General features: G+C 39.0%; 1 protein-coding gene across 1 annotated transcript in view; it reads right to left on the minus strand.

Annotated features, from left to right (window-relative positions):
* The window catches only part of ANTXR2 (ANTXR cell adhesion molecule 2), a 147549-nt gene extending 137473 nt beyond the window's left edge, over window positions 1-10076 (minus strand). Inside the window, exons 1-3 of the mRNA XM_007950375.2 lie at window positions 9889-10076; window positions 9110-9181; window positions 6207-6278 (exon numbers count right to left, since the gene is read on the minus strand). Coding sequence (XP_007948566.2) covers window positions 6207-6278; window positions 9110-9181; window positions 9889-10040 — 296 coding nt within the window. The 5' untranslated portion in view covers window positions 10041-10076. The remainder of the gene's footprint in view (window positions 1-6206; window positions 6279-9109; window positions 9182-9888) is intronic.
* Window positions 10077-10417: the final 341 nt, after the last annotated feature.

The raw sequence follows: 10417 nt of genomic DNA on the forward strand, positions 1-10417 counted from the left end.
TAAACTGTGGTTAATGTCATGAGACAAAGTATATGTGAACTGCTGTATGGAAAGTGAATTTGCTCTGTAAATCTTCACCCAAATCACAATTTAAAAAAAAAAAAAAAAAATAGTACTATCTATTACCTGAAATGGACATGATGATTGAGATAATGCATGGAAAGCACTTTGCACACTGCTTTGCACACAGTTAATGCTCAGTAAATGTTTTCAATTAAAGCACTAATATAGCATTAAGATAATAACAGAACTGAGCACATTCAAATATCCCCAATTTTGTAACAAAATCATGAAACATATTTCTTAAAACTAGTCCTGATTCCAAACTCTCTAACATTGAGTGGTTGGATATTTCTATATTGAATCAACATCTCACCCTGTGTTGGGATGTATGTGCCCAATCCCTCACTCCTCCCCTCCACTCTCCATCACACTGGATTATTCATCTTTGTGTTCTCCCCATAGGTCACAGTGCTCAATATATCATAGATAAGGTAGGCAGGCAAATAGGTAGGTGAGCAGATGGACTAGCAGATATATGGAGGATAAAAATCCAGAGAGAAGAGCAAAACACAAGGAATACTCCAAATTGAAATATTTGGAAGAATAATTTATTAAAATGATGATGATATAAAATGTATAACTGATAACTTCTTGTCATATGTATTATTGCTTTGTGCATTTACATAGTGATGAATACCATGCTGAAACTGTGACACAGACACAGCCCTATGGGAAAGACTTACCGTCTTCCAATCTTACCTAATCTCTACTGAAAATCTTTAGCAACACTTTGAGAAACACGAAAGAGGTACTTCTCATATTTACCAAGGCACTAAAAAACTGTGAGTAACAGAACTGAAGTTGTGAAACCATTTCCACTAAACCTTTGCATTTCTCATGCACTCAGGTTTATTTGTAAGTGTGGCACATGACACTAAGAAAGTTTATGTGTATAATTCCAATTTCTAGACTTTGAATTAAAGACCTGAAATGGTTGTCAAAGTATTTGTTCCAGGTTTGGCATTTAAAGACAAAATTGTTCCCACACACTTAAATGTGTGTAATGGATGAAAAGTGACTCTATATTAAAATATAGAGAACCATAGACGTTTAAGAAGTTACTAATTCAATTAAACAAAATTAGTAAAACACACAATGTAGGAGAAGAAAGAATTGCTCGTTAGAGATCATTCTACAATATACAAAGTGCTTTTCTGTACATTGTCTTACTTTGATCTTCTCAGCAATTCTCTCAAGATAACATGGCACATTTTATAACCATAAAAACTGACACTCAGAGTAGATGACTTCTCCAAGCTAGTAAGTGGCAACACTGGAACCCTAATCTGGACCTTCTCGATGTAATTTCCATCACTGCAAACTAATTCAATGTGCTGCAAATAGCGAAATCCATTAAAAGAGAAAGTATTTCTATTTAAAAAGACAGAGAAGCCAGCTAGGTATAAAATAATCTGCAAAGAGTACGATTAAAATTATTTCTGGAATATTAGAAATCCTTTCATTAGAACAGTATTCCCTTCACACAAGCCTAATTCTTCCCTGCTCATTAAAATACTGCATATTCTCGGTGGTTGTTGCAATTCAGTCCATTCCAATTCAAGAGAATCCTATGTGTGCAAAAGAGGATTGTTCCATAGGGTTTCAAGGCTCTGATCTTTCAGAAGCAAGTCACCAGGACTGTCTTCCAAGCTACCTCCAAATGGATTTGAAACACTAACCTTTGGCTAGTAGATGAATGCTTAACCCTTTGCACCACTCAGACTTCTGCATAGTCTCTAAACGCAGATAATAAGAACAATAATAATAATAATAAAGCTTTTATCTATTGAAGACTTAGATGCCAGGCTCTGTCCTACATTCTCCACATTCATTAACTTTAATCCTTACTACAGCAACCTTATTAAGTAGATATTGTTATCATTATCATCTTCATCATCATCATCATGATATAGATAGAAAAAACTGTGACATAGACAAGTAAGTTTCCCATGATTGTTTGGCAAATAAATTGTAGAGCCAGAATATAAACTCAGGTACACGTGGTTCAGTGGTTTCCCTTAAAAGAGAAGTTTAAGTTTCCCTTAAAAGGGAAACTTCCTCTGTCCCATTCCAGTTTCTCCCTATTAGATGCAACCAGTGATAGGAGAAGAATCACTAACTTAGATTAAAGACTTAAATTCTTTCCATACATGCCTAAACAATACTAATCGGGTTGACCAGTGACTAAATTACATCTTCAAAGTGTTAGAGAACCCAAAAACAAAGTGCCTAGAAGTGAACCCAGAACAGTATATGCAACTGACAATTACGGAAAGTCAACATGCTAAGTGATATTAAATATATGAATGTGTGTGTGCATGTATGTGTATATATTTTACATGTATTTATGGTACATGTATCTATGATTTTTTTTTGCCATAAATGTTACATTGTTCTCTCTTTTTTTCTAAAAGTGACACTGCATCTAAAGTTCTTTCTTTGGAAATTAAACTGGGCAGTAGAGAAAATTTCTTTTCATAAATGCAGTAACAGTTTTCTTATATAACTGGATATAGAAAGCTGTTGTATGTGGGTTGCTATAGACTACTATTTCTCTGGTCCCTGATGACCCAGATGCACATAAGGAAATATGGAAAGGAAGAGTGAATATGGACAACAAGGATCTAAGCCGGTCTGTCCCACCTTCAGAGTAATTTCCTCTCCAACAGAAGCACAAAACAACCCTGGAGGACATTATACTAAGTGAAATAAGTAAATCACAAAAGGACAGCTATTATATGAAACCACTATTATAAAAAGTCAAGCAAATGTTTGCATGCAGAAACATCCTTTGGGATGGGAGAGGAAGAAAGGAAAGATCACTAACCACAGAGTTGACATGCATTAGCTTGAGTAAAGGGAAAGGCAATATACAATAATGGCGAGGTCTGCACAACATGACCAACACAAAGGAAGGCTCAGGACCATGGTCTCGGGGACACCAAGGTCAACTGGCATAACAGTCTACAAAAACAATCTACATCTCACTTCAGTGAGTAACAACTGGGATCTTAAAAGCTTGTGAACAGCCATCTAAAGTACCATTATTGGTCTCTCCCCATCCAGAGTGAAGAAAAATGAAGAAAATCCAAGACACAAGGAAACAGTTGGTCCAAAGGACTAATGGAGCAGGTGAACCACAGCCTCCATAACCCTGAGACCAGAAGAACGAGATGGTGCCTTGCTACCACTGCTGCCCATTCTAAAATGCATCACAACAGGAGGTGCTAAATTGAGTAGGAGTAAAATGTGGAACAAAACTCAAAATTAAAAAGACAAAACAAAAAAAGACCAGATTTACTGGTCCAATGGAGACTAGAGGAACCTCTGAGATTATAGCTCTTCAGGCTTGAAACTTAATTCACCACCACCCTACCACCACCACACATGGCTCAAATTTCAGCTAAATGATGTTGTTGTTGTTGTTATGTGTCATCAAGTCAGACCCAACTCATAGAGATCTCTCCTTGGGTTTCCAAGGCAGTATCACTATGGAAGTAGATTGCCCAACCTTCCTTCTGAGGAGTAGCTGGTAGGTTTGAACCACCAGCCTTCTGGTAAGCAGTCAAGTGCCTTAGGCATTACGCTACCAGAGCTCCCAGCTAAATGACAGATAGGCTTATAATTATAAGATTAAACATAATACAAGGAGGTATGCACTTCTTAGAACAGTCAACCACATGAGGTCAAAAGGGATAAAGCTCAGAAAGCAAGAAAGGACAGGGAAGACAAATGAAAACAGTAAACACAGGGAAGAAGTGGGAAGAGTGCGGTTACAGTGTGGGGAGTGCAGTCGATGTCACAAAACAAAATGCGTATGAACTACTGAATAGAAAACTAATTTGCTCTGAATTAAAGGCAACAACGGTAAATACTATTACACATACAACTCTGCAGTAACAGTAATAACAAACAATAATTTATGAGTGGATATATAGGTAGACATGCAAGCTGAACAGGTATGAGAAGGTGAATGGGTCTACACTCACAAGCATATATATATATATATATTATATAGGTTTAACAGAGGATATTTCTACCTATGTATTTGCATACGCTGTTAATACATCCAAGTATAGAGTAGAGCATTCAGAGGGAAAATTTATGGAAACTTCTTAGCCATAACCAAACCCTGAGGGTATGAGACACTAGGCTTGGGAGCTTAGGACCATAGTCTCTGGGGAAATCTAGGCCAATTAACATAACAAAGTCCATAAAGACAATGTTTTATATCCTACTTTGGTAACTAGTAACTAAGGTCTTAAAAGCTTGCAAGTAGCCATCTAAGATCTAGCTATTAGTCTCTCCCTGTTCAAGCCAAAGAAGAGTGAATAAAATCAAAGACTAAAGGTTATAATTAGTCCAAAGAAATAATTACAAAAAAACAGCCATCAAGGTGACTCAGACTCATAGTGACCGTATGGTACAGAATAGAACTGCCTCATAGGGTTTCCAAGGCTGTACAGAAGCAGACTGCCTCATTTTTCTCCCATAGAACAGCTGGTGGGTTCATACTGCTGACCTTTTGGTTAGAAGCCAAATGTGTTTAACACTACGCCAGCAGATTTCCTTAAAGGACTAACAGACCATGTGAACTATAGCCTCTACTAGCCTGAGACCAGAAAAACTAGTTGGTGACAGCTACCACTACTGACCACTCTGATAGGGATCACAATAGAAGGTCTTGGATAGAGTGGGAGAAAAAACGTAGAACAAAATTCAAAATCATTAAAAAAAATACCATACTTACTTATCTGATAGAGACTAGTGGAACTCCCAAATCTGTAGCTATCTGACACTCTTCAAACCTGGAACTGAACCCACCCCCTAGGTATCACCTTTTAGCCAAACAATAGAGAGACCTATGAAGTAAACAATAATACCCATGAAGAACATATTCCTCAGAACAACCCAGCATATGAAACCAAAAGAGCCGCGTTTGCCCAAAAACAAAGCTCAGAAGCCAGGAAGGGACTGGCAAAAAGGAGAAATGGAAACAGTAAACTCAGGGAGGAAGAGGGAAGAATGCTGTTACATAGAGGGGCTTATGGCTACTGCCACAAAACAAAAAATGTATAAATTTTTGAATGGAAAACTAATTTCTTCTGTAAACATTCACCCAAACCTCAATAAATTTAAAAAGAGAGAGAGAAAAAAAAAGGCACAGATTAGAAGACAGACGATAAATAATCATTTTCCAGATCTGTGAATTACAAATTCTCTTCATGAGCCCATTTAAATCATGTCATAGACTGACATTTTATGGGGAAAAAGCCTATCTATAAAAACTACATTGACAGACAACATTTTCAAAAACCACATGTGCAAAACAAAGCATACCAGCCTCCATTGCTCCAATTGCAATTTGGAGACATTTACATTCAAAATAATACTAACTCATTCATTTAACAAGAATTTATTGAGCATACACACTGTGGTTTGAAATAGCAGATATAAAACTGTACAAGACAATGTCCCTTCCCACTGTGGAACTCATAGTCCAGTGAGTATAACTGATTCCATGGAAAGCAGTCACATTTCAAAACGCCAATGACTAATTTCAACTTGCCAAATGGGTTCAAATAACATAGAAATGGTCATCTGAAATATTGTTATGTTATTGACATTGAAATGTATTAGATAAATAGATGGATAAAGATATAATTAAATAGAAAGCAAGATCCTTTCAATCTCTATATAAACAGAAATGCATTCCACATCAGTGGACCTCAGAGAAAACTGAAGATCCAGGATATCTCCGGAATCCAGTAAATTATCCAAAAAGACTCGTATCTTTCTGCTTCCCAATGTACTTCAAGTCCCTGGTTGATTAATACATTAATACATCTAAATAAGGAACTTGAAGTAGACATTGGAAAAGGTGGAAAGTAGTGAATATACAACTAAGAAAGGAATCTTGGTTACCTTGCATATTTCAAAGCCAATGTAAATTATATTAATTTTGGATTATCTGCTCTTTTATATTCCTCATACCTCTTTCCTCTTTATTAGTGAAGAAGGATGGATTGTCTGTGCATTTGCTTGATTCCACTGAGAGACCTGAATCACCACTTGGATATATCAATCATTCCTTTAAGATTAGTCTCTACTAAAAGCCTGCAATGAAATGATAATGCACTAACCTGTCTCCAGTTAATGGCAAAATAATGGTTGCTTGAGAAGAAAATACAATGAAAGATAATCTCATTTGAGGGCTGAAAAAAAAAAAAAAAAGACAGTTAAAACATTTTTTTAAAAAGAGATATTGATGTAATACATATATATAGCTGGGGAGTCTCATTATGAATTGGTCTTATAGAATGGCCCAGGCTTTTTTTAAATGGAACTTCTAAGGAAATACACTAACTCTGCTTAACATGACTGGGTAAGTCACTTTGGATTTAGTCAGTGTTTCTCAGCACAGGAGCACTCTTCTATAGCCCACAGAGACTTGCACTTAGAAAGAGGCTAACTGTTGTCATATGTGTGCAAGTCGATTCCAACTCATAGCAACCCTATATGACAAAGTGGAACCGCCCCACAGTGTTTCCTAGGCTAAAATCTTGATGGGAGCATACTGCCAGGTCTTTTCTCCTGCAGAGCCACTGGTAAACTTGAACCACTGAAGTTTCTGTTGGCAGCTGTGTGCTGAACCATTGCACCACCAGGGTTCCTTAACAGTAAAGTAAATTCCAGGTCAGTGTAAAATTCTTTTGCAGAAAATGCTTCTTGCTTTGGTGCTTTACAGTATCTCCTTAAAGGAGGCCAGACCCTTCAGAATGGCTATCCTCAGCAATATTTAGAGCAGAAAAACAGCTAGTTTGGCTTAATTACCACAATTATGACATGAGTCCATGCAAAAGTCATTCTGAAATAAGAATACTTAAATAATGTCATGGAAAACGTAACATAAACTAACAAAGTTCATGTTGCTTATACAGTTTCAATATCCCATGTCTCAGTCATCATATTTACAATTAATAACAATTGCAATAGTCAGCAACATCTCTCAAGATTTGGCATAAATGTCTCACAAAATGGTTCTCATTTCTAGGACACATTATGCAACCATTCACTAAGATCTGAAACTAACATCTATAAACCAAAGATGAGAATTATCTCAAAGCCTTATACAAATGTTAAGATATTTTCTTATGTTGTTGTTGTTGTTGTTATGTGCCATCGAATCAGACCTGACTCACAGCGACCCCTCTTTGGGTTTCCGAGGCAGTATCACTACGGAAGTAGATTGCCCCATCTTCCTTCTGAGGAATGGCTGGTGGGTTTGAACCTCCAGCCTTCTGGTCAGCAGTCAAGTGCTTTAGGCACTATGCTACCAGAGCTCCCATTTTCTTATGTAGTGGCTAGTAATTGAGTAAATTGAACTTGAGTCATACAACTATGTATTACAGAACTCCAAGTTGCAAACCAGACCAAATAAATAAGAACTGAGCTTTTTAAAATATTGTATTGAAACTATCTGTTGCTTAATGATCAACATCTATGTGATACTCGCAACACACATTCAGATTGAATCAGAACATTTATAAATAGTTTCTTCTGCCTGTGATATTTAAAAATATAGTCTTTTTTATTTTTCTTTCCTAGAGAGTTTTACTTCAGCCACTATCCAGAAATTAAGTGTTATACTTGTCCTTGTAAGCAATGGCCTAATGACTGAACATGGACAAGAATATATTTTTATAGGATAAGTTTACTGTTGCCAATAATGAAAACAAAAATTGTCTAGGACTCTGCAGATTGTTTGAAGTTACTTGCAACATGACTTTCAAAATGTTTTGATCATTCAGCCTGTTTTACAGAAAACATTTGGGCTAACAAGATTGAAAGAAGCAATATTTAATAATACAACTCCTATTTGTGTCCTTCCCATTATCTTGATAAGTTTACATATGCTCCTTGCATTTTTTTATATTTAAAAAGAAAGAAAACTTCAAAATCTTGGTTTCCTGGAGCTATTTTTGAACAGGAGATACCACTATTTCTAGTTACCTCTAAATAAGAGAGTATGTTGGATTTCATAGCAGTTATGCTTCTTCTTTTTGTTCCCCCCAGTGTATTCTAGTGAGACTTATCGCATATATACTAAAAAAACACCAAACCCACTGTGGCGTCAACACCAACTCATAGCAACCCTATAGGACAGAGCAGAACTGCCTCATGGTTTTCAAGGCTGTAATCTTTATGAAAGCAGATTGCCACATCTTTCTCCCGAGGAGTGGCTGGTGAGTTCAAAAAGCCAAACTTTAGATTAGCAGCTGAATGCTTAACCACTGTACCACCAGGGCTCCTTATTGCACATATTAAAAAAAAAAAAAAACTCACTGCTATTGAGTCGGATCCAAGTCATAGCCACTCCTCCTTGGGTTGCCAAGGCAGTATCACTACGGAAGTAGATTGCCCAACCTCCTTCTGAGAAGTGGCTGGTGGCTTTGAACCTCCAGCTTTCTGGTTAGCAGTCAAGTGCCTTAGGCACTATGCTACCAGAGCTCCTATTGCACATACAGAACAGTGAAAATTTAAGCCACCACACACCCACACATTGTGTAAACAAAAGTCAATTTCTTTAAACATACACACAAGTGCCTCTTCTGGCAGTGGGTTATTAACACATCATACTCGTTTGAAGTTTTCTAACACTTTTTTTTTTTTTTAATAAGGACCTCTACTATACTAAGAATTGTGTGGCAAGTGTATTATGGATATTAGTAGCATAAAATTTTTAATGTGATAAATTATGAGAAAGCATAACTAAAACTCAAAACATATGAAAATTTAGAAAGCAAAAGACATTTGGAATAGTATTTGAAGATGCTTCCCCAGAACATAAGCCAAGTTTCTGGTATCCAGATGAAATAAGCCCTAACCAACTCAAAGGCTGCCTCAATAACAGGCTGTGTGCAATAACCAACCTAAGGCACTAAAAAAATCAACATTTCAGAAGAGGTTTCCCTGCATATCCTCTGAGCCTTGGTCTACTTCCTCTCCACCTCAAATTAGAAAAGTAAAGTGGGAAAATGTATACCTTACAAATCTCTCAGTAAGTTGCTGAACAAAATCATAAATTTCAATCCAGTTATTTGCCACACTCCCAGACCTGAAAAATGAAATTGAACTGATTAGAAAATCTAAACACCAGCATAAAATGTAAACAGACTGATTCCTTCTACAACACCAGTGCAGATGGAGGTGACCTGGCCTCTTCTTCAACCAAACTAAAGGTATCATCTGTAGCTGAAGCTTAGGTACTGTGAGAGCCAAGGAAGTCAGCCCAGCCCATCTTTGGGAGACAACCTGTCAGCTAATGGTTTAGAGTAGAACATGGCTTTTCAAAAGTAAACACAAAAATCTTGCTTAGCAAACCACACTGGGCATGTTAACCCCAGGCTTTTCCTGGCTGGGAAGAAAACGAAGTGATCAAAGAAAAGCCACCCACGCAAAGTTTAGATTGCTTGGGAAAAGGGGACCGGGGGATGGGAGAACGGAGGGGCAGTAAAAGCGCCCCGTTTCAGTTCCTAGGACGCCAATGCTGTCCTAGGTGGCCACCCTCCCACTCTCCAAAAGACCCATGACTGCAAGTAGTGAAGCCAAGTGGTCCGCCTCCTACCACTCTCACCCTATCCAGTTCCCAACCCTCACAAATCCGAGAGCACTTGCCCTTCAGACAGAGATAGCAACGGGGCACTCATCAACGGATTTCCTACACCCTGCGCGGGGCGCACACACCCATCCTTAAGCCTCCCCAATCACGGCTGATCCAGTGCCGCCCTCACCAGGAGATCCTGGACCATCTCAGGTACTCACTTGTCTAGGACGAAGTAGAGATCAAAGGCTCCTCTACAGGAGGGTTGCTCCTGGGCGCGCAGCAGCCCCCCAGAACCACTGAGCGCCAGCAGCCACAGTCCGGAGAACAGCCAGCTCCCGGGGCTGCGAGCCCGGGACCGCCCCGCCACCATCCTGCGGCCAGGGGCCTGAGCCTCCCTCTCGTTTGCAGCCCCCTTGGCTCGGCTCAGTGGTGAAGAGAAAGTAGCGGAGTGACCCTGAACGCCCCCTGGGGTGGGCGGCTGCTAGCACCCGGGGCGCTGGCGCCTCGGACAACTAAATCCACGAATCCGCAAGAGGGAGGGAGAGAAGGAGGGAGGGAGGTCCTAGAAGGACAAAGAGAGTCTCCGCCACCGGCGCAGCTGCCGCCGGAACTCTTGACGAATCCCAGTGGAAGCGCGATCCAGTCCTCCCCCTCTCGATTCCGGAGAGTTGCTGCAGACAATGAAGGCCCACAGCGACAGCTCGAGAGAGAAGTTCCTCCCCGGGCTCTGGCCGATCCTCTAGTGCC

The sequence above is a fragment of the Orycteropus afer genome, unplaced genomic scaffold, assembly GCF_000298275.1.
Source record: "Orycteropus afer afer isolate SDZICR_OR568_19922 unplaced genomic scaffold, OryAfe1.0 scaffold00270, whole genome shotgun sequence".
Taxonomy (NCBI): domain Eukaryota; kingdom Metazoa; phylum Chordata; class Mammalia; order Tubulidentata; family Orycteropodidae; genus Orycteropus; species Orycteropus afer.